General features: G+C 41.3%; 2 protein-coding genes across 12 annotated transcripts in view; both read right to left on the reverse strand.

The window, feature by feature from the left end:
* Positions 1–10384, reverse strand: part of rgs12b (regulator of G protein signaling 12b) — a 37383-nt gene extending 26999 nt beyond the window's left edge. For all 3 annotated transcript variants that reach the window (XM_087804150.1, XM_087804166.1, XM_087804160.1), the window contains exons 1-5: positions 10297–10384; positions 8084–9303; positions 6930–7163; positions 5200–6135; positions 1382–1501 (exon numbers count right to left, since the gene is read on the reverse strand). In XM_087804150.1, coding sequence (XP_087660276.1) covers positions 1382–1501; positions 5200–6135; positions 6930–7163; positions 8084–9142 — 2349 coding nt within the window. In that variant the 5' untranslated portion in view covers positions 9143–9303; positions 10297–10384. The remainder of the gene's footprint in view (positions 1–1381; positions 1502–5199; positions 6136–6929; positions 7164–8083; positions 9304–10296) is intronic.
* A 1337-nt stretch (positions 10385–11721) lies between these two features.
* The window catches only part of htt (huntingtin), a 35435-nt gene continuing 22291 nt past the window's right edge, over positions 11722–24865 (reverse strand). For 7 of the 9 annotated variants that reach the window (XM_087804061.1, XM_087804038.1, XM_087804094.1 and 4 more), the window contains 23 exons: positions 24253–24329; positions 24034–24169; positions 23836–23958; positions 23565–23772; positions 22718–22863; positions 22161–22338; positions 22004–22099; positions 21743–21927; positions 21542–21668; positions 20726–20829; positions 20505–20659; positions 20293–20432; positions 20132–20217; positions 19937–20067; positions 19741–19873; positions 18630–18785; positions 18381–18571; positions 17032–17146; positions 16757–16970; positions 14797–15016; positions 14558–14720; positions 13461–13621; positions 11722–12801 (listed from right to left, as the gene is read on the reverse strand). In XM_087804061.1, the coding sequence (XP_087660187.1) occupies positions 12588–12801; positions 13461–13621; positions 14558–14720; positions 14797–15016; positions 16757–16970; positions 17032–17146; positions 18381–18571; positions 18630–18785; positions 19741–19873; positions 19937–20067; positions 20132–20217; positions 20293–20432; positions 20505–20659; positions 20726–20829; positions 21542–21668; positions 21743–21927; positions 22004–22099; positions 22161–22338; positions 22718–22863; positions 23565–23772; positions 23836–23958; positions 24034–24169; positions 24253–24329 (3459 nt within the window). In that variant the 3' untranslated portion in view covers positions 11722–12587. The remainder of the gene's footprint in view (positions 12802–13460; positions 13622–14557; positions 14721–14796; positions 15017–16756; positions 16971–17031; positions 17147–18380; positions 18572–18629; positions 18786–19740; positions 19874–19936; positions 20068–20131; positions 20218–20292; positions 20433–20504; positions 20660–20725; positions 20830–21541; positions 21669–21742; positions 21928–22003; positions 22100–22160; positions 22339–22717; positions 22864–23564; positions 23773–23835; positions 23959–24033; positions 24170–24252; positions 24330–24865) is intronic. The other 2 variants (XM_087804078.1, XM_087804069.1) reach the window with 1 other exon arrangement.

Genomic DNA, 24865 nt, shown 5'->3' on the forward strand with positions numbered 1-24865 from the left:
AGTAAGTAAGTAATTCTTATTTGTATAGTGCTTTTCTAGACCAGGGTCACAAAGCGCTTAAACAATCAAAACAATATTCAATAAAGTATATATTTTAAAGATCTTCTCGTTCTCTAAAGATCCGGAAGACGACATGCACAGATGACTTTGACCAAGATCCCAAAAATGCCAAAAGACGACGAGGACAAATGAATGAACTAACAGCCTTGGACTAAGAGCTGAGACGGACAGACATTATGATGGAGAAAGTTCCCCCTCGGGGCCTAACATAGACAATTTCCCACACATTCTACTGCCACACATGCAGGCAACAAACGCTTAAAAGTCAGAAAAGAGCATCTACATTCATCATGTTTTATCAGGGTTGATTCATCAGATTTGTGTCAGGGGGAAAAAGTAATTCAGCAGTTCAGAGAAATATGAAGCGAGCTCTTTTAAGAAAGGCGGCACTAAAACAGAAACCTTTTTGTTACACGGATGTTGCTGAAAACGCCTTCAGGCTGAAGCTAAAATCTGACTTTGTTCCTTGAAATTGATCATTTTTCCCTTTATATTGTAGCTCTGTAAGTAAGTAAGTAAGTCATTTTTATTTGTATAGCGCTTTTCTAGACCAGGGTCACAAAGCGCTTAAACAATCAAAACAATATTCAATAAAGTATATACTTTAAAGGGCAAGATAAAACTGATAACACAACAGGAGTTCCAGAAAATCAAGGAAAAGCCTGAACAAATAAAAACGTCTTAAGATGTTTCTTGAAGGAGTCAGTAGATCCATCAAACACAGAAGGAGAGGAAGATCGTTCCAAAGCTTAGGAGCAACAGCCTGAAAAGATTTCTCTCCTCTGGTCCTGAACCGTGTGCGAGGAACCATCAGTAGATTCTGATCCACAGACCTCAGAGCCCGAGCTGGGGTGTAAGGCTGGATCAGATCAGTGATGTAAGGAGGAGCCTGACCATGAATAGATCTGAAAGTAAGAACCAGAATTTTAAAGTTGATCCTGAAAGAAACTGGAATCCAGTGAAGAGTTTTAAGGATCGGAGAAATGTGAGTTCTTCTACTAGAGCAGGTCAGAATTCTCGCAGCAGAGTTCTGAATCAACTGCAGGCGAGACAGATCCTTCTTGTTAAGACATGAAAACTAACTGTTGCAGTAGTCCAGGCGATCTGTGAGACTCTACATCTGATATAAGGGACTTGAGAGACGCAAGTACATCTGAGGCTGAAAGTGCCTAAAAAAAAAGACTGGGCTGGACATCATATTAGCACGTTCCCATGGTGATAAGAGTGGCGTGTAATGCACAGGAGAGGTTATTATTAGAGGTGGATGGTGCACATGTGACGGCGGCAGCTAGAGTTGTATACACGAGAAGGCGAGCCTCACCTCCAGGTCGTCCAGGGAGCGAGCCAGGCTGAGGCGTCTGGAGCGTCCGAAGGAGCGCCGGGCCGACGACCGGGGGTGGATCGGAGGAAAACCCATGGTCAGGCCTCGGAACCGACTCGCCTTGAGGGGGGAAAAAAACACAGACAAACTTGTTTAAAAAGGACGAGCAAAGAAAGAAAAAAGCTTAATATCTAATAATAAGATTAAAAAATGTAGGAACGTTTGACCTTTCACCTGTTGTCACTTGTTATGTACATCATTCAATTGGTGGTATCAGTTATAATAATAATACATTATGTATGTTTCTAATGCTGCCCTTTTCCTGTATTAATGCAGCCTTAATGAAAGTATTGTAAGCATTATATTGTAGTATTAATATAACAACAGTCCTGCTGTAGATGCTATTTTTTTAGCTTTATGTACTGATTACCATTTAAAGTTTTTTCAGTTTTCAGTTTCTTCAAAATGATAATTTAAAAATGAATTCAATCTCATCATCATCTGTGTTACATATAATAACACATTGTACAACATGCGTAAAAAACAGACATTTTGCTTCCATTTAAAGGACAAAACAAAGTATTTGCCACTTTAGAGTCAATACATGAGTAGATAACATTTGAAGGTACAGACTATTTAATCATGCGAAATGAAAATTGCAACATGTGAAAAGTGGTATTAAAGATTTGTTGGGGATAAAATCAACACATTTAAAAGGGAAATTGCTTTCATACATAGAAGAGAGCGAAATTAATGAACAAATATATATATATAACCACATTAAGAATGGTGTACAATGTTTTCGGTATTGTAAAAAATACGTGTGTGACCTTGAACTCCTCTCCCTCACACATGGCTGTTTAAGAGGGTTCCCTTTTTCACTGAAATGTTAAATTCCACATGTCCCGTCGTTTTGCGCCGCGCTCTCATAGGTCACTTTAGAGTTCAGGAAACGATGGTTAGGGCGCTTTTTATACAGGTGCCGTTGAGCACACTCTAGGATTGTTATCAAGCATTTGAAAAGGAAATCCATCACCATGTGGATCATCAGCTCCTATTAATCCAGTAACAGAACCACCTCAAAGTCCATCTACAAGAGGACAACCCTACGGTCTGGGTCAGGTCGTCAGGTTGGAGCCATATTGTGAAGGTGAGGACATTAAACTGAGATCTCGTGAATGCTTAATGCTGGAGTTAACAAACCTCTTTTAACACCTGGATGACATCATAGGTGAGGTCATTGGGCGCTACCATCTCTGGATGAATGAATATCGAATATTGTTTTTAATTTGGAACCATAGATGTGTGCAATGGAGGTGATTTAATGGTCATGTATTCTAATATTTACAGAGAAGACGTTGGATGGATTGGATTGGATTGAGTTGGTTCAGTCCATGTGGATTCTGGTCCTGTTCCCCCAGCATTATAATAAGGGCAATTGACAGTGCAGTTTTTTCCCCATTTAGTTTCTTCCAGTTAAGAAGAACTTCCGTTTTTTTTTGTTGTTCTGTTTAAAACTTACTCTGTTTAGACTTGTGAGTCTGCGTCCTACACTTCGCTGAGATACTCCTGCCGAGTGTATTCTAGCGACATCTCAAATGTCAAGTCCACCTCCGGTGAAAAGGTCATAATGTTGTTGCTCGACCAAATCAAGGACTGGTGCGATCGTGGTTCAAGAAGATACTGTTTCCTCCTCACAGCCACGACTGGACCATGGATGAATAAATGATAAAAGTCATAATGAATGCGTTTCACATCCCATAAGTTCACACATATACACGAGGACGTACTGACCTACATCCACTGGCTTCAACAAATCTCCCCGTGACCCGCCTCGAAAAAAAAACACAATAGTAGCTCGTTTGTTGTTCCTCGTCTTAACTGCGCAGAACATTTTCCAATGTCGCGGAAAACCGATGTTTTAAAGTAATAAAAAAAGAAAGAGGGGATATCGCCCACAAGACTTCGATCAAAAGAGACATCACAAGACTCTTTGTTGGAGAACCGGACTCGTGGTGATCGTGACATGTACATTAGAAGTACTTTCCAGATAAGCATCTCTTTGTTGTGGTCATGATTAGAAGCAGAACTTCTAGGAATTAGAAAAGCAGGAAAAAACGTTTTGGTCGCCATGATGTGTGGATCCACACAAACATTGATAAACAAATATATCCGAAGGGGGGAAAATATATATAATCTACGTAATTATTCACCTGTGTGAGGTCAGAAAAACCTTAAGCATGCATTTAAATACTAAGAAATCATTTATGGCGTTATCTGAAAATAACTTTCTTTAGTGAAACACCAATTGATTTATTTATTTAATTAATACATTTTTTAAGTATTCATTTTACATTCTTTAATACTTTCTTTTCTTTTTATTTCTTGTTCTCATTCTGATGATCATAGCGTCATTTTTAGATGAGGAGGCAACGCCACCTTGTGGTGATTTAAAAAACAAAAAAAACCGAATTTTTAAAAATGGCAAAGTCTCATTATTAACGTTGGATTCTATTTGGACTTATATCTATATATATATATATATATACAATGAGTCTTGGGAGTACTGAGACTTTCTGGCCACCATCAGAACTTCCTGTGATTGTTCCCCTTGGGGGTCCAACACCAGCGAAGACATTTCCTTGGGAAACATCAGCCTACAATGAAGGATTGTTTGTTATTCATCTATAGGAGCGGGCGAGGAAGAAAGTAGTATCGTCGTGACAGAGAGCTTTAAAATAGCTACTGAGGTGAATGCAAAAGGAAAAGGAAACGTCAGATAAATGATCGAGTAAAGCTCAATAGAGCTAATCGGGAGAAGAAAGGAAAAAATATGGAAGTGGTTTTCAAGCATTAAATTATTATTTGAAAAATTGGGTTCAATAATTTCTATATTCAAATGATTAAAAAGAAAAATGTTGAAATAATTGAATTATTATGCTGTAGTTTTTTTATTCATAGCCTTTTTTAATTCAATATAAAATGGTTGGCACCGTTATACCAGCATTTTATATTGAATTTTGAAGTATATAATTAAATAAAATAGAATTTAAAACATTTATTTTTAATGATAATACAATAAGAAAAATGCTGTTAAATTCAACCAATATTCTGATGGCACTGATCTACTGTACCTTAAAAACAAGCTGATCAACATGTGTTGAAGTATAAGTTTAGCTAAATATCTTGGACAAAATAAAAGATATTAAATATATACTACACATAACGTTTTACATGAACTAATTCAATAATAAATACAAGTTAGAATAAGTAAATATTGAGAAATATTCTGCATGTTTTCTTTCCCTAATATTTAAGCGTAATAAAAGCTAGTTGGATTTTATACATGTTTCAAATTAAAAATGATTCAAACATTATACTTAATGGATAAACTCCAAACATAATGTAGCCGTGGATGAAGACCTGCTGCCCATGTGGAGGAAAACAGGTGGTTTTCAGGAAGGATCCTGCATTATTGATGACCTGACACTAGAGCAGCAGGAATAAATAACTTATCTACTTTGAGGACGAAGACAAAACGCCGGGCGCTCAGGAGCTGACGAGAAACTTTCACAGCGATGGAAAGTTTGTCGCTCCGGTGAGAATACTGAAGAGTGTGTGGAGTTTTCCTGCGAGGCGGCATGTGTGTGAGGATGAGCGCGGCTGGATTTATAGCCGCAATAAAGTGCTGAGTGGATTCAGCTCGGAGTACATTTCCGCGACGGTGGGGCGCGCGAGCTTCTCTCGACCGACGGCAAATTTTGACACGGCATTTCCAAAAATTCTCAGGAGTTAATCACGATGCACTTTTGACTCACCTTCCCGTCCTTGGTCTTCCCTCGCTTCTTCTCTCGGTCCCGCTCGTCGCCCCCGAACAGGCCCCGGGTCCACTCCTCCTTCATGGCGTTCAGCCGCTGTTGAGCGAGCGACTGGACCTGCGAGGCCCCCGGAGGAGGAGGAGGGGGAGGCGGCGGCGGCGGCGGCGGCGGCAGGTGGTCACCTGGGGCCAGCGGGGCCCTGTAGCGGTCGGCCGGGATCTTGCTCATGGGCGGGGGCAGGGTGCTGCAGTTGGCGGACGACCATCCGTCCGTGGATTCCGCGTACGACTCCTGGTCGCTGTTCAGGCCGTGGAGGTGGTGCTGCTGCTGGTGCCAGTCTCGCAGCACATGGACAGGCAGCCAGCGCTGGGACTCCACCCCTCCTCCACCTCCGGCCGCCCCTCTCTTCTCTCCTCCTCCGGCGGCCCCTCCTCTCGGGTAGTGGTGTGGGTGGACCCCTCGGGAGGGCCTCGCCTGCGCGTCAGGTGGTAGGATCTCCTCCTGGTGCGACTCGTAATGGAAGTGACCGTTTCGGAGGGCGGGGGGCGGCGGCGGGTGGGAGGGCGCCGCCCCCAGGGTCGGGCTCCAGGCCTGCTGCGAGTTCGAGGGGTTCTCCCAGTGTCTGGACCCGGAGACGTGTGGATTCAGGGGCGCCCCGAGGTCCACCAGCAGCATCCTGTTGCTCTTCTCCTCGGGCAGGAAGTTGCCGATCCCGCTGTCGCTGTTGCTGCTGGTGCTGTGGTTCTGCTGCGCGTCGTTGTCCGGGTCGTGGAAGGCCCGGGCCCGGACGCCTTCGATGTTGTCCCCCATGTCCCGGTACAGGACCGACACGAACTGTAGAAGAGGGTGGGAACTCGTGGGGAACTCCAGGCAACCCCCCGAGTCGGGATCGGGGGTACACTCGAAGCCGAACCTTCTGGATATCCCGGCGTGAACCTGAGAGGAAAAATGTATTTTTTTACATGGTCCAAATGCAAAAATAAAATGAATAGAAATAGTTTATATATCATTTTGAGTACCGTATTTTCCGGACTATATGTTGCAGTTTTTTTCATAGTTTGGCCAGGGGTGCGACTTATACTCTGGAGTGACTTATGTGTGAAGTTATTAACACATTATTACCGTTATATCATTTCACATGTTATTTTCACACTAAACCGCAAGAGGGCGCTCTAGGCTGTGTTGATAATTTCGACGTAGAACGTTAAGCGCCGCATCTTCTACCTCTGGAGTTAGCAGAGTTGTTTAAAAGTGACACCGAGGATGAAGATTTCATTGGATTTTAGTCATTTGGAGTTACACGTATGGTTTGGTGAACTTCTTAGCATGTTATTTATGCTATAGTTATCTGATTAACTCTTAATATGTTATGTTAACATACCAGGCATGTTCTCAGTTGTGTCATGTAACGTAACGTACAATTATTCAGCCTATTGTTGCCTCTATTCTATTTTTATATTAAATAGTCTTTCAAGATGACATGTCTGTTCTTGGTGTTGGATTTTATCAAATAAATTTCCCCCAAAAATGCGACTTATACTCCAGTGCGACTTATAAATGTTTTTTCCTTCTTTATGATGCATTTTATGGCTGGTGCGACTTGTACTCCGGAGCGACTTATAGTCCGGAAAATACAGTAGATACAGTCCTGTTGAATATTGACTGAGGACGGGGGGGGGCAGAAACAATGTGGGGATCATTTCTTGAACCCCAATATAAGGTTTTGTTACCTGGTGCTGACAAAGGTCTGGATCCACGATGAACACGTGGCAGGAAGTCCTCAACCCGCCGTCCTCATACATCCCATTGAGAAAATGGAACTCGTCGTCGGTGGCCTGCATGGTCACCAGGCCGAAGAAGCGCCTGTCGTCCGGGCAACAGGCGCTGAAAGCCAGTTTCTCGGCAGGATAGGTGGCCAGAACCTGACCTCTGTCGCCGCACAGACGCACACAGTCGTGCATGACCTGAGGAACAATGTTTCATGAAGATACAATCATCTGATGATGGACAGTTTTCAAATGTATACCTTTTGCACTTTAAAAAAAATCCATTATTTCAAATAAATGTATTTTTTTCGTATTTATAACACAAGCCTTTTATAATTTATATTGAGGAAGTTTATCAGTGACATCGGAAACATTTAACGTTACATTTGGTTTTATTTAATTATTGTTTTCAATCATTTGTGTATTACAACAATTTAGGACTTTTGTTTTCATTTAATAAGGCATCGAAATATTTTCCTAATTATTGTGATATTGTCCAAATTGCTGTAATATTGATTCTAAAAAGCTCCAAAATAAATTTCGGAAAGTTTCTTTTTTGAATTATAATATCAAACTCATTTCCTAACATTCAATTTTTTTTTTAATTTTAATTAAATAATTGAAGAAATTCCACTACTGAATTTACAAACTATTGGATTCATTCATTCAATAAAAAGCATGTCAGTGCAGAAATGATTGAATTCAACTATTGAAAGAAAAAAAAAGATTCATTGCTTAATACATAAAAAATAATAATTCCCTTTGACACTCCCTAAAGAAAAAGTTTTAAACTCATGATCTATAAAGAAGCTTGGGTGCAAGATAGTTAAATATAAAACTTCAAGTCAAAGGATGGGAACTATTAACTATTAACAATCAAACTTATACTTCGGTTAAAGAAGAAATACTTTTTTCCAGCAATGACTTCAGTTGTATCAAGATTGTACATAGATTATGGTGAGTTTTACAAACGTGTGCCTTAAAGCAACAAAACATAGGACTCAAAGTATTGTTTCTGGCACCCTCCAGTGTCAGAAAAGTGCAACTGCATGGACCTACATTGCATCACTGCCAATCACTGCATTTGTTTACAAAACGGTGTCATAAACCTTTCTCACCTTCATGAGGACCAGGGAATGGATCTTCTGCTCGGCTCTGAGGCGTCTCATGCTGCCTCTGATGGCCTGCAGGCTGTCGCTCTCCAGGCTCGTGCCGGTGGAGGCCAACTCAATCGAGCCCAGATAGCCCACGATCATGCCCACGTTCAGGATGCCCTCGCCGGGCTCCAGGATCAAGTCTCCTCCTTCTCCTACGTCCTCTTCGTGTCGCTGGTGGAGGCTCAGGTGATGGAAGTCCGAGTCCAAGAATACGGAATCGTCGTTCAGGACGTGAGCCATCTCCTCCTCAGAGAGAAGGATGGGGTTGCTCTGGGAGCGTGGGGGTTTACGATAGGGCGGGAAGTCCGGGTCGGACAGCGGGCGAAGTTTGGCCGCGTTGGAGGAAGCGGCGGGTCGGTCTTTGTCGGAGCTGCTGGACGAATGGCTGGAGTTCTCGAAAATCATGTTGAAAATCCCTCCCGACTGAAGCTCCGCCACCACCTTCTCCGCCCGGTTGATTCCCAGCTGCTTGGGATCCATTTTGGATTTCACCCATCCTCCCCTCGGAGCGGTCTTGGAGCCGTTGTAGAAGTTGTCCAGCTCGTCGTCGCTGGAGCAAGAGTCCGGGTACGCCGCCGCCAGGGTACTGCTGCTGTGGTGGCGGCTCCCGGCGCTCCGGTGATGATGATGATGATGATGTTGTTGTTGATGATGATGATGGTGATGATGTCGCCTGTGACGCTCGCCTTCAGCGATGACCAGCCTCAAGATGCCGGAGCATCGTCCGATGAGCTTCACCACGTCCTCGTGCGACGCCTGCGACACGTTGATGTCGTTGACCGAGAGGATGTAGTCGCCCGACCGCAGGCCCACGTAATCCGCCGGGGAACCTTTGAGGATGCAGCTGAGGACGCACGGGCCCTGACCCGACAGGGTGAAGCCGTACCCGGTCCTCCCCCGGGCGACCTCCACCGCCCGGATACGACCTTGCTGGGGAAAGGAGGGCGGCGACTGCGACCGATGGGGATCGCCTCCGCCTCGAGTCCGTCTCCTCGACGAAGTATCCACTTGTTTAAACATCGTTTCAGAGTCCAATCCTGTCCATCAACTCTTTAATATCCCTGCCGGTCCGGCGCCATCGTTGTCCGGTCGGGAAATATCGACGCCAGCGTAAAAACAGACGAATAATAACAGGCGTCCATCCAAGGTAAAGGTGGCTAGACGTGACACGGGTCCTCCACCTGGGAATCAAAGCAGAGAAAAATAAGAGGAAATGCTAGTATTTGAGTATTATATCAGTATTTATATTTAAGTCGACTGCATTCTGGTCATTTTATACCGTATTTGATATGTTTAAAGAGAACACAGGGTAACGCTAACTGGACATTTTTATAAAGCCTGGTTGTTTTATTGACAAATTCGCATTTATTGTATTTAATTTAAATGACCACCGTTATATAAAAAAAGTCTTAATAAAAAACGTTTTGTCGGATAGTTGCCGTGAAGCGTTTCAAAGGTACCACACCTGAGTGACGTCAGTATGCGCCACTCAATCAAAGGAGGTCACACACCTGTTGGCAAAATTTTGAATCCAACTTTATCAGTAACAACGTAATTAACACTCTTGCTCTGCTCACTCGTCTTTATAGCGATATAACGTTTAGACGCCGATGCGTGTGACTCGAGCGTTTACTAAACCATCACACGTTACGGAAAGAGACTAGTTAAACCTTAACTTAACATTAATAAACTTAATGTTCTTCGCAGAACTTGCTGCACAACTTTTTCTTTTTTTTTTCCTTCACTTAGCGTCCCAAGTGCATCCCTCCATGCTGACATCTTGACCCGCCCACAAACATATCCTACACGCTGATTGGCCGTAGCTCTGGCAACGACTGCATACACAGACGTCGCCCGGCTCGTCATTGGTCAAGCGAGCCGTCGATCATTGAAACAGTTATGCTGAGAAATTGGCTAAAGTTAGTTTGAGAAATCACAAATAAAAGTATGTAGAGGAGCGACTTTTTTTTTTTTGTTTGTTTACAGGTGTTTAAAGTTTAAATAAAACACTTTTAAAAAGGTTACGAGGCTAAGTGTGCGATAACAAAGGGGTTGGTTATGGTAACGAGAGGTTGGTGAAGGGATTTGTGGCGAAGAAAAGATACTTTTTAAGTAAAACAAAAGCGACTCGTGGAGTCGTAACGCAGAGAAGTGGTTCGTAAACAAACACTGACCTGTTGTGCAGCCATTTCAAGAGTCCGAGGATGGCGAGAGGAAGACAGGATGAGTCAACAAAAGAAAAGGCAGCACCATCTGGTGAAGTGGCCTGAAGGAGGAGTGGGAGGTGGACTGCTCAGTGGACGAGGGGAGCGTCCAGGAAGGGAAGATCCATCAGTTTCTTATTTAGATCTTAGTTGTTTTGTTTTTTTTAACTTTACTTCAAAGAATTAACTTTTTTTTTAATCAATCCATTATTATTTATCCATCTTACAATATTGACCACAATTGAAGTTGTAAAGCCATTTTTTTAAAGCCAAAAAATGTTTGAAATGAACGAAAGTGCTATTAAGAGACATTTAAAAAAAATAAAAAATGTTTGTTATTTATACTCAGATTCTTAATCATGGATAAAATGTAAATAAAAGTCAATTGATAGAAACTATTAATAAAAAAACCATTTAAGATGCAAGTTTAAATATTGAATGGTTTCCAAACTTGGGACGCACACTACAGCTATATTATACATAAAAGTTAAATATGCAGTTATTGCAAAGACAACAGGTTTTTGAGTCAGAAGCCGGATGTACAGTACGATTTGTGAGCCCCTCACTCATGATTTGCTCGATGAACCAGATGGCAGCAGCAGCAACAGCAACATAATCCTGTTAATTCCTTTTAAGAACTTAATGGGTGCTGTAAATGTAAGCTTTTCATACCATTACCGAGTGAAAAAAAAAGGGTCAGAAGAATTTAAAGGAGTTTTGGTCCTTGATGATGTTTACCGTCCAGTTAAACACGTTCAAGTCCGGCTCGTTTGCCACGTTTCCATGGTTACATTGTTTCTTTTTTGCTTTACAAGGGTGTTGTGAGACACTGTCGTGTCCATTCAAGTAAAGTCACAGTTAAGCGATTGTTTAAGATAACAAAAGGAAAAAAAGACTGCACTTGAGGACAAAAGACGAAGACTTTTGAAAAGAAAGTTGAAGAACAAGTGACAACCATAGATAGATGGTAACATTAAGATCTTTAAATAATTTATTCATATCTTATAATCTCTTAAACACACACTCGTTTCCACGGACAAATGAAAAGAGAGACTGAAGATCAGTCGGACGAGCTAATTCTTCCTCACGAGTCGATGGAATGAAGACAGAAACGAGCCTCTGGACATTAATGAACAGGAAGAAACCGAAATCCAATTTGCTCTAATGGGAAGAGAGTCGATTCCTTTTGGTCAATGGAGTGTTTTTAAGAAGGCAAAGAGTCCCGGACCCGGCCGGCTCACCCCTGAACCCAAACCTCTAATGATTGTTTAATCTGATTAGCGACCTGCAAAGATGCCCCCCGGAGGAAATTCCATCACTCCACTTTAATTGAAGATCTATTTTTCAGAAGTGCAGAGAGGAAGTGAGAAAGGAAGGGGAAAAAAACAAAAAACATCTGTATTCCAGGATTTATTGTAGCTCTAGAACGCACTGAACATTATGACCACTTTGTATTGTAGGTGCAAGGTTTGTGTAGTACTTTTGCACGACTAATCTTCAACAGACAAAATATTTAAAGCTCAACAAAGAACTGAATTCCTGCATGATTTGTCGAAAGCTGCTGTCGGTCGCCGAGGTCACAAGACTTGCGGCTTGCATCTTATATCCATAGAAACCGTAACCACGGCGACACTGAAGTAATAGACTGCGAGGAATAGTCGAAGCTCTGCATGCTCACGCTGTACAGGGACGAGAGTATATCGGATCTAAGGCGAGTGTATTTACAGAGCGACAACTGTGACTTTCTTGTTGGCGTGTTTCGTCGACACAGTGGATTCATGCACCACGGTTTATTATATTACTTTACAATGACATTTTACAATATTTAAATTTACCTTCCAGTCTCGATAAACAACAATAAGCACATATTATAGTGTCCTGAGAAGTAAAATCAAAAACTAAAATCGGATAATGGGGAGAATGGGGGGGTGGTTAAAAGAGGAAGCTTCCCGTCACTCTTTCTGCTTTGGGTTTGTTCTGATCGAGTCTCTCGAACGACCATCTTGGAAAAACGTGTCGATGAGACGGCGTGTAAACTAGGACGATGATTTTTAAAGCGGTTTCTGTTCCTACCAGCAGATTTAGCAAATCTCACAAGATCGACGAGTTTTAAAACATCACGATGACGACGTCACATTGTAAAGTCGTCACGAAACAAGCAGACCTGACCTACTTGTCCTTGCTAAAGTGCCAAGTAAGGAATTCTTTTTTAGGTTTTTGTGAGACCCCCCCCACTCCAGCCGCCGCCCCCCCCCACACACTCAAAGTGTCGTGTCCAGGTGGATTGACTGCAGGCAGCCCAGCAGCTTGTGATACGGGCTCCCGGGCACCGCCACGGTCTCAAACACCGACTGGAAAGACCTCCGGTCCAGCTCTTCGTCGATCTGGTGCCGGTAAAAGTCCATGGCCACCAGGCAGAAGAGGTTGACGTCCACAGCCTCGTTGGAGCCCATTCTGCTGACCACGTGTGGCAATCTGAACAACAGCGAGGGTTAAAGAAAGTCTTGGCATTCAGGTCGTCCTATAGAAGCTGCTCCGAGTAAACACTCGTTTATTTCTCTGAAATGATTAGTTTCATTTTATTGCCTTCCCACTATGAGACTTGAGCAATAAAGCTGGGAACAGGCAACATGTTGGGTGAGTCATGGCAATAACATTCACAAGGAGAATGGAGCTTATTTGTTCACTTTGAATATGATTAACTAAAGCAATGTAATTACCCTGTTCCAACAGTGGGGGGCGTGGGAACTAATATGTTCAATTGTATGTTGCGATTGCAAGCGGAGTGATTTTACATCGCTTCTATATTTTTGGGAAACAACATGTCTTTGCACACGTCATTGTTCAGTGTTTTAAAAAGGGTTTTTTTGTACAGAAAATGGAGTAAAACAACCACAGAACTTGGTTTACCAATTACCGCACCCACCATACTGATGGTGCCAATAAAAAAGTGAACTCCCATGATGCATTTCTACAAACTGCTCTATTTATTGATGGCTGATTGGTCGGTAGAATACTGTATTTCAATAATACTCCTATGTTGCCATGTCAAAAGTGATCATCAACTGTGATTGGTTGGCTGGGCGGCAAAGCATTATGGGAGCTGCTTCATGACTCAGAGAACTCAAGGATACAAGGATGAGATCCATTGAGACGTGGAGGCGGAGACAAAGAAGCAGGACAGGCTCCACATGGCCATGGCCACCGGGGTCCTCTGGGTGAAGTTGGACAAAGACAGCAGCACCCAGTCCCTCACCATCGAGGACTGGCCCGTGGCGTGGAGGGTCTGGAACACCTGAGGAGCAGGGGAAGGGTCATCACAGAAGAAGACATGCATCAGTTTTTCACCTTCATCTCATGGTTGTGTTTATTAAGGCGTGTCCAGCAGAACCCCTTGATGTTTTTCTGGCCAGTTGGATATCAAAATAAAACACTTCCCCCCCCCCGGGGGCAGGTTTTCGACCTGGACGAGATCTATGAAAAGTGCCGCACTTTGACCCATCTGATGTTCTTGCAGGTAGCTTGTCAGGAACAAGAATAACCGTCAAGGGTTATTCTTCAGGGTTCACAGAGCTTCTACAGACAGAGACTTTCTAGTGGGTGTGTAGGAAATATTGATAAACTTAAAGATAGTCTTTTCTTTTTTTTTCATGGTACAGTATCAATAGACATTTATAACGTTTAAATTTGATTCACTTTTAATTAACAACGGCAGCAGTCATTACGTCCTCTGCAGCTAAAGCAACAATGAAATTCCTTGAGATCCTGGCGATGACTGAGGACAAGAGGATACAGTTGAGCAACGTCAGAATCAGATAACTTTGTTATAAAGAAAACACTGGAATTTGTTATGGTGGCGTTAGAGAATACAAAAATGAAATAAGAGATCAATAAAATTCAACATATAACAATAAAATTAAGAGACATTACCATGAAATGACATTAATAAGGACGAGATGATACACTTGATTCCAGAAGCTTTTGAAGCCATTGTTTGGATTTTTTTTGGTTTGAAAACAAATGAAAACAATTACGACTTTCAACAGTCATGTGGTGTGATAACATCAGAGTCAAGTACCTAATATACTACAAATATATCCTTGATCCTACAATTTCGCAGAATATCGTAATGTTGCCACTGTATCGTGATACACGTTAGCGTCGACCCGGCGGATGACGTTGTATTAAACCCATTAACTTTGCTACAAACGTGTCGGCGTCCTCTGCTGACCTTGTAGACGACCGTCGCCATGAACTGTGGATACGGCTGCTGATTGGACAGAAACTCTCCGATGACTTTGTTCATGATGTCCTGCGGTGGAAAGAAGTCGTCCAGAAACTGGGGTAGAATCCGCGAAACCACTCGAGCCTCGCTGGGTAAACCCTTCCTGATCCTGGGATTATAAAAAAAACAACATTATATATTTTTGACGGATTAAATGAAGAAAGTGTATGAAGGTATGAGTCTACCTGTCAAAGAGGACCGAGACCCTCTCCATGGCAACGATGATGGACTCGCTGTCAGGGGCCTGGGGGTCGGAGTGGGCTGGGCGGCTGGCGGGGCTGCCCTTCTCCTTGCCTGAGGAGAAACCAACATGACCCGCCGTGACGCCCGGCGCCTCCACTAGAGCAGAGCCAGAGTCAACATGACCTCTAACCCCGGTCACTTCCGAACCCGACGCTAGCACCGCTGAGAGGACGAGAAGGGAGGTGGGCACCGGGCGAAGCCAGTGAGGGAGGGATTAGATTGGGAGTGAGACAGTTATTTTTTTATTTCTTTAGAGGCGCTTTGGTTAAACAGAATCACATTTTAGATTTGGTTCTTGTGTCTAAGTTTGAGAGGTTTCAATTTCAGAAGGAACAGAATCTGAATTCTTCAGGGGGTCCACTAATTTGGAATGTTTGACAGTAAACTGTGCAACATAAAACATTATAGAAGTATAAGTACAATTTACAATTTGGCTATTAATGGAAGTATTATGGAACTATATCAGTGACATCAGAATATTTAATGGTAGAATTTAACAGTTTAAATAATTAAACTTTGAATTTTTTTTTATTGAAATGATTAAGCATTTAATTGAATCTATTTAGATTTAATATAATTTAATTCAATAATATGTATATTGAAAGGTTTAATTTGGAGTTTGATATTATAATTCCAATAATAAAAAAAAATACATTTTCTAAATTCAATACATTTAATTCACAGCTTCATAAATTCAATATAAAAATGTTAAAACTTTCGATCAATACTTTTTTGGTATCGTCGGGTGGAACAATTATACCAACATTTTTGTATTGAATTTAAAAGGCTATAAATGGACGAATATTAAATTTAGAACATTTGTTTTTGAATGATTGGAATAAGAATATCAAACTTCATGTGTAAAACAATAATATAATAGTATACATCAACCTTTTAATATAGAAATTAATGAAGTAAATTAAAATCAATAATAATAATTAAATGCTAACCAACCATTCAATATTCTGATGGCACTGATACTTTTAGAGAGTATTTTCTAAATCCAGATTGAAAACTATCTCTGCAGTTCATGGCACAAGTGTAAAGACAATCTAATAATCTGCTGGAGGGTTCAGGGGTTATTCCAGCTTGTACAGGGAGAGTAGAAATGCTGCTAGCGTTAGTCGGGACGACGTCAGGGTTAGAGGTGTAGAAGAAGAGTGTATGGAATAAAATGAATAAATCACATGCACAAGGAGGCAGGTAGGTGTTTAAATACCATCAAAGACTGGAGAGAACTGAAAGGTCACTTGCACTGACAGATGCTTCTAGTCCAGGGGTCTCAAACGCAATCAATCCCACCAGGGGCCAAAATCTTCAAGTCGTTTGTCGAACCCAAATGAACAGAACTTGACTGCTTAAAAAAACTTTCACGAGGGATTTTAACAAAACAACATTTTCCTCTCAACAGGAAGTCAAGTCACGCACCTAAAGGTCTTTTATGAAATTAGTCACAGTCCGTGACATGATCATACCCGATTTGTCACAGACGGGTTAAATATATATTCACTAAAGTGTCTCCAAAAATAAAAATAAATCACTTAAACTTCAGTTTTACATTAAGACTATAGACGTCAACAATTAGACAGAAACATCAACTCTGGTTCTTTTCTTAAAACATACATATATTTGGACATCACTTGCAATGAGCCAAAGCTATATGTATATTAATGAAATAACCAAAAGCGATATCCATCTGTCAATCGCACGAGGAAGAGAGGGAGAACTACTCATTTCATGCCAAGAAGAGAAAGAATTAAACATTCAAAATGAAACCACTAGAGAGAATTATTTTATACATGCGATATAAAGAGTATGTCTAGATTACTGTTTAAAGTAAATAGAAGTTGAAGTCAATAAACTAATACAATAAGTCGTGGATCTCTTGAGTGTTCCACTGACCAGTGTACATGCAGGTGAGCATGAGGCCGAGTGCCGCCATGGCTCTGTGAGGCGAAGGCATGTTGACTCTGTCCACGCTGAGTTTCACCAGCGCGTCGCCGTCCACGCGAGACAACTGCTCTGACAGCAGGAGGCGCTCCAGGCCTCGCAGCACGCAGTGATAGATCACCGACGGGGTGGAGTCCTCGCTGGCAGACACCATGACGCCGCACAGCTGGGAAGTAAAAGATTTACTTTGAAATGTACTTAAAATAGATGTTTTTACTCCGCGTTACCTGGATAACTCCCGCCATGAACTCTGGGCCGACATCCAGCGGGTAGTTCTCCATCATGTAGAAGGCAACAGCGCACATGACCAACACATGCTGCTGGTTGTGTAGGTTCACACTCCTGCGCAGAAAGAACCAACAAAAATTATTGGAAGTAACTCCTGATTGTATTTTACACAGTATTGCAACTATTGCCAGAGAGGCTCTGTAGTATTGCCAGTGTTACACCATAGATTCACCAGTATTACTCAGAGAGAGACTGTAGTATCGCCAGTATTGCTCCATAGTATTGCCAGTATTACTCGGAGAGGCTCTGTAGTATTGCCAGTATTACACCATAGTATCACCAGTATTACTCAGAGAGACTCTGTAGTATTGCCAGTATTGCTCCACAGTATTGCCAGTATTACTCGGAGAGGCTCCGTAGTATTGCTAGTATTACACCATAGTATCGGCAGTATTACTCAGAGAGACTCTGTAGTATTGCCAGTATTGCTCCATAGGATTGCCAATATTACACCATAGTATTACCATTAATACTCAGAGAGACTCTGTAGTATTGCCAGTATTACTTAAAAAGGCTCTGTAGTATTATCAGTATTGTGTGGAGTATTGCTCCATAGTATTGCCATTATTGCTTCGTAGTATTGCCAGTATTACTCTGCAAGGCTCCTGGTATTGCTTAGCAGTGTTGGGCTAGTTACTTTAAAATGGTAACTCAGTTTGCTACATTTGAAATAAGTAAGTAGTAATGTAACCAAGTAACAAAAAGGTCAAAATACAATTAAAATAAATCAGGGATACTTTAAGAGTGAACTGGTCAAAACTGGAGCAATTTAACTCCCTCTTTTTTTTTTTTAAATAGTCTGAAAAATATGGTATATCAATTATTTTTAACTAGAAATAATGCTTGAAATAATGAAAAAAATGCATTTTGTGTGGCCTGCTGGGCGTTTGGCTCAACATCAAATAAGATTATTGTTCGTGTTCATAGAGAGACATTTGGGGATGACGGATGTAAAAACTTGTACAGAAACTTTTAAGTATACAAGTAAACAAGAGAAAATGAAAATTCTTTTTTGCATTTGCTTTTTCGAATCCATTTTCTATTAATTCTTAGTTGTACGACACTGAATGTCACTTTGACGAAACCCCTCTGGTGAGTTCAATCACTCATTGTTTCAGGTCAATCTTTTCTTTGATTCAAGAGCTCGTGTCAGAGAAATCTGTGACACAATCAATGTAACTTTCACCTCACTGAACTCATGTCACTCAACCGCTGCTGTGCAATAAAGCAAATATCAGTGTGTGTTCTAAGAAATTCTTATTGTGACCGACAGGTGAGAGATACTCACTGAGCGATGGATCGCAGGTTGGAGAGCAGATAGTCGCAGATGGTGGGGATCAACTGTTTGGCCGTGTCATCTAGCAGGTCGCATTCCAACACATAGAGAACTCCGTGCAGAGCTCCCATGCGGCTGGGCAGGTGGGTGCTGCGCAGGGTGGCCTCCAGCAGGCGGCACACCGGCTCGGCTATGACCTTGTCCTGTACAAATCCAGAAAGTCATCAACGTCAGTAGACTTGTGAACGTGAAGGACCTCACCATTCCCAACACTGCCGCAGCTTTGCAGATGGCAGGCACCAGATATTGATTGAGGATCTCGTCCTCGGGCGGATGAAGCTTCTGTAGTTCCATCAACGTGGAGAACATCATGTCGAACTGGTTCCTCTCGGTGAAAAGGTCCGACACCGCCAGCAGCTACAAATGAAGCAGAGGAGAATAAACGGAAAGATATTAAATAAAATGTTTGATTTCAGGAACTAAGAATGACTAGAGATAATTGATACATCAAGTAAAATTATTTAAGACAATTTAAATTGATCATCAGTTAACTTAAAACTAATTTTATTATTGTTAATAATAATATAACTATGTGCAGGGAAATATTTTCAAAGAGTAAATAAAATCTAATTTTGAATTAATAATTAAATAATTTTTCTAAATTTGGAGTCTTTAAAAAACAAGACCAATTTAGTTACTACTGTAGCAGTTGATCATAATTTTTCTGGCAACACATATTTTTCCCCTTAGCAAATAAAACACACAAAACTCATTTGTATCATTGATCATACATTATACGTGCGATCAATACCTCAACAATTAAACTGAACAACAATGTAATGTTGGTTTCATTTGTTACTATTTTCCCCTCAAAAAAATAAAATAAGTTGAACAATGTATAAAATACCTTTAAAGCAAATTAACTATTAAGTGTTAATAATAATAATAAATAAGTGCAGACAACTGAACTATTCGAACCCACAATGTAAATTCTATTTCCACACAAAAAGCAGAATTTTACAATTTTAAATTCAATCTATGCATCATTGTGTGTGAATATAAATAGCATATTTTTTCCAAAATGAGTATATTGGTGATTTGATTGGTCGATTAGGATGGCATCAAACATGCTCGTATAGGCAGAAAATAATAAACTACTTTTATAGTTTAAAGAAACGATTAGAATAAAATGTAAAGAAGTAAAAAATATTGTTCATCAATAAAAATAATTTAAAAGCGTGTTGAGTTAGTGAGTTTGCAGTTCACCCTTCTGAATCCCGGGAAGAAGAGAAAATATGGAAAGAAATAACCCTTAAACACCTTTAATGAGATTTATTTTTGAGAAAAGTAAGGTAACGTCAATGCAACTCACCGATCGGACCACCTCACTGATGAGTATGGTGGGAGTCCTCCGGTTGTTGGTGGAGCCAGGGATCAACCACTGGCTGTAGAGCTCCAACAGGAACTGGGAACAGGAGTGGATGTCCACGCCAGCACGGTGCTTCCTAAGAGAAGTAAGATCAGGAATGAGTGGGGGGAGCGGGGGGGGGGGGCAACTTTAATACAACCTTGAATTGATGGGGGAAGTTGGTGGAGAAGCAGGTGCTGGTGTGTCCGTTTCATCTTCCTCATCGTCGCCCCACTCTTCCTCCCTCAGGGGTGTGATATTATTACCCAGCCACACAGAGTGAATGGAAACCTACGGACAGTACAATTAAAAATACTTATTTTACAGATGAGGACTCGACATAAAAACCTCTTACCTGGCCCAACTTGTAGTCCATGTTGCCCATCTCTCGCTCCGTGTTGATCTGCAGGAGCAGCTTTTCATGGCTGATCAAAGTTCCAGCTAATGAAGAACAAAAAGGTTACGTTTTTAATGCCATTATCGTTTCAAATATTCTGCATCTTGATGAAATTAAACCTGGAGATGCGGCTGATAAGGAGGGCACGGGGTCCCAGGCGTGGTAGGGGTGGTGTGTGTGAACGTTGTCCCTCTTGGATACAAGAGCCTGGATCTCTCTCTCCACCTCGCCTCTGATGACAGCAAGTTTCCTTCCAAACCTATTAAATACTACTTAATACTTTCCCAAGCAAAAAAACAAAACTGATTGATTTTCATGTTAAATTAAAAACCTCGTCTCCAGGGCTTTGAGGCTTTTGTTGCGCGGCTGCTGTTCCAGACAACTGACCGCGGGGTTGCCAGCAGTGGGCAGAGTCATGGCACTCAGCACCAGGCTGGTGATGGCCTGCACCGCCAGCACATTCAACTGAGTTCTCTCCAGATCCTCCTGCATAGAAATGCACCAAGATTGTTGTAAAATACATGTATGATATAGTTTAAAACTTGTATTCACCTCCTGCTGCGCCTCTTCTTCCTGCTCCATTGTGATTGGCTGGGTGACCAGCACCCCGAGCAAAGTGGCCCAAGTCTCTTCAAACTGAGTCCTGCTGCTCCAGCCTGAGAGAAAATGCTGCGATTATTCATACTGTACCTCTCATGTAGTCGGAGGCAAACTTCATTAACAATCTAAAGCGCGGATCAAACAAATTAAGTTAATTAAATTAAAAGGAAGTATGATTTTGATATTTTCTATTCATTATTCACTGGTCAATTCATTTTAATTATCCAAATCATTTATTTTGTGAAGGAAAAATTAATTGGTACATTACTATTCACATTGATATTGTGACTTCTCTAGATGCCAGTGGTTTAAGTAAAACAGACGTAGACTCATGTAACCGTGTTGACCCAGGAATAGTTTGTGTCGGCCAACATTACTTGAACCGCTATGACAGAGCATGTATTTTTGATGTGTAGAGAGAGAAAGAAACGGGGTGAAGATAGTGAATAATAAATAGCCTCATCTAAAAGCATAACTTTCTTTTATGTATTACACTGTAGTATTACTCCACTTGTCGCCGCAGATAAATACTATGAAGCCATACAGAGTAATACTGCAAAGCCTCATAGAATAATACTACATCAAGAGGCTTTGAACTACACATGGCTATGTAGCATTACTCTACAAGGCTTAGTAGTGTTACTACGAAGGTCGCGGTGTTGCGGTACGAAGGTCGCCTGCCAGACTAATACCACAAAGCACTGCAGAGTAATGCTACAGAGACTGATGGAACATTTTTTTGATAATAAAAGAAATGTGGGCCTTTACCCAAAGTGTTGATTCTGTAGAGGAATTCTCTGAAAACATCTTTTTCCTGGAGGAAGTCCACAGGAATCTCTGGTAATGTTGTGCCAAACTCTCCGCCGGGTTGAGGGGACCAGCCCAATTTCCAAACCTAAAAGGAAAAGGCTGAGATGAACAGAGAGCACGGACGGCAGATTTATCGTGCTGCTCTTCAACTCGACTGACCAGCGGAGGAACTCTGGTGAAGCTGTTCACCAGCGGCAGGCGTGAAAGACTGATCACGATGTTTCGAAGAGTGGGCGTCAGGAAAGCCGGAATGGCGCCGTTTCTACGGTGACCCAGTGACAGGATGCTCTGCAGGCCTTCCACCAGTTCAGCCATGATCTCACATGCTCCTCGCTCGCACTCGTCTGTAACAATGGCCATCATTTGTCACATTATTCCTCCACTTTTCGTTACTTTGATATTCCAATCATGAATCTTTACGGTTAGCATTAGGTGAATCCACTTGGTCTTCCGAATCATTTGCAGCCTTTTTGATCTTCACTGGATGCAAGAGCTTGTCTCCAGGACTGACTGCCACTGAAACAAAAATCAACCTTCAATACAGGTTTAGTTTCACGTTGTGTAACGTGATCCTTACCTGCCAACATAACAAGGCGAAGGCAATAGATGAGGGAACACGCTTGCGTCGTGTACTCCGGGGTGGAGAGTCTGTTCCAGATGCAGGACTGCTGCAGAGCCAGACACACACACGACAGACCCCACTGCAGATCCACACTCAGGGGCAGCTGGTCCTTGAGCAAACGCCACACTATCACCTTGGAGGCAAGAAACAAACAAAACCAATTATTCCAAATATTCCTGTCGAACACTCAAAGTCTAAGAAAATTAATTCAGCTCAGTGCCGCACAAACCCGCATAGAGCTTATCCAGTTACTTTTAAAGAATATCACATTTTACTGTTTCTATAGCCAGATATGAGGCGAACAAAGAGTTAACTTGGCGGCCATTTTGACTTTGAATGTCATGGATAAAGACGAAGTTGAAAGGTTAGCTTGAATTTTATCCAAGTCATGATGAGATGGTTGTGGTTTTTATGCCAAGTTAAAGAGTTAATTAAATGAAGAAGAGAAGAAATGCAGAGAAAGATAACCATCTATTAATAAAAGAACTGTGTAACAGTTTGTTATTTTTTACCTCAATGGCGGTGCATGTGAACGTAGTGATCAGGTCTTCTTTGTCTGACGAGATGTGGAGTGAAGACGGGAGCTGGTTCACTATAAGCAGGTACTGGGACAGAGGTCTGCACAGTGATAGGACCCTGGAGTAGAAACCTGGTTGATCTGAAATACAAAGTTAGTTTATTGAAATACAAAAAATAAACAATGTCAATATCAAAAACAACTTCACATACATTCAATTTTTTCCAATTATGACAAAAGTCAACACTATTAATCCATTCTCATAGACCATTATCCAAAGATGATATGCATATCCATGATAAAATGCAATTAAATCTCGGCAACAGTCTTGTATCTGTGGTTGCAATGCGTGGAACACAAAATTACACATAATGAAGAATGTCTACTATTCGAGGGCCATGGTCTTGGATTTAAGGAGCGAACAATATTATAATTTTTTAACTAAAGTCTTTCCATCTGCGATATACTTAAAAATCACAATATTTTTTCCTGATACAGTATCAATCATGAACGGCACGTTATGATTTTATAATAAGTTTACTTTTTCTCTTGCATTCAAAATCATATATTATTTTTATTTAAGTACTTTTACGGTTTCCGTGTCCTCCGCAGCTAAAGGGACAATGAACCTGATATTGTGGCGATGACCATGGACGAGGGGATACAGTCGACTATACATAAGAGACATGTGGTCCGTAAATTCTGCAACACCAGAGTAAGGTACGCGACAATACTACAAATATATCCTTGTTATTACAGTTTCACAATATATTGTATCGTTGCCACCGCATCTATATACGTGTCATATCGCCAGATTCTTGCCAATACACACATCTACTTACCATACACTTGGGCTAGTTTTTCCCAGTAGGGTTCCGGTCCTGGAGGCGGCAGGAAAGACTGATGTGGTTCAGGTCTCGACTGCACTACCTCGGAAATCTGCTCCAATGTCACCTTCAAGGAGGTCTCTAGCAAAAGCAGCCCCTGGCCGCGTGCCAACCGTTGCGCCCCCATACTCAGGCACGGACACAGCAGACTCAGATTAAACATCTGAAGACATATCAGAGAAGATTAGGGTGAAATAATTCATGATCCAGATGTGTCTTGTGTCACCTTGCTGCTCATTATGTTCAGCAAGTCCTGTGGTGGAAGCTTCGTTAGCAGCTCAGTCGTCTCCAAAAGGGAACCGTCTCCATTAATGCAGCACTGAGATCTCACAAGAGCCGCATACCACTCCTACGAACCAAAAAAACATGCTTTAGCTCAAAAGGCCAAGACGTTAATGACATTTGTGGCGACAATGGGATCCACCTTATCAGCAACTACTAGCTCTGGAGCAGGAGGGGGTTCACCGTCGAGCGGGTGTGACGTTAACGGAGGCAAGGGACCACTGTTGTTTGCGACCGTTGCTCGGAATCTATCCAACAAGGAGTAGAACCTCTGGTGTCTGTAATGAAGGGAAGAATTGAAACCACTTTCCATTTTCTTTCACCCAAGAATGTTCTACAAAACTTCTGCAACAAAGGATACCTCTGAGCCAAACCACTGGTCTGAAGATATTCCTGGATCCTGTCCAGCTCCTCAACAGGCAGCTGAGCAATGCTGTTCTGAAAAGGTCAAATGATAACATTTAGTAAAGTTTTATCTATCATCCATCTATCTATTTAGTACATCAGTACCGTGAGAATGGCTGAATGTAACATTTCAAAAGTTGAAACTTAAATAAGCTTTAATTAAAAAACATTTATTTATTAATTTAAATAATTGTTTAATTTTCTTGCATTGATTTTTAAAAAACATTAATTCAATAATTTCTATTCTTAAAGGTTGATTTATTTATTGTTAATAATAAAATATGTAAATAAATAATAAAATAAACATTTCAAAATGAATGTGTTTTTTTTCCACTCAAAGTTTGATCCAATTGCGATCATTTTAAAATATATTTTCTGAATTCAATATAGTTTGCATTTGTAGATTTGTAAAAAATATATATTTTCCATTATTTGAAATTGAATTCAAATAATTCAATATTCTCTCATTTTTATATTGAAAGTTTACATTTCTTTGATTGTTTAAAGAATAATTCAATAAAGAAACACATACTTCTGTGGACAGTTCTTAACTTTATAAAGTTTTGACT

This window comes from Callionymus lyra, chromosome 1, assembly GCF_982586985.1.
Source record: "Callionymus lyra chromosome 1, fCalLyr1.hap1.1, whole genome shotgun sequence".
NCBI classification, from domain to species: Eukaryota; Metazoa; Chordata; class Actinopteri; order Syngnathiformes; family Callionymidae; genus Callionymus; species Callionymus lyra.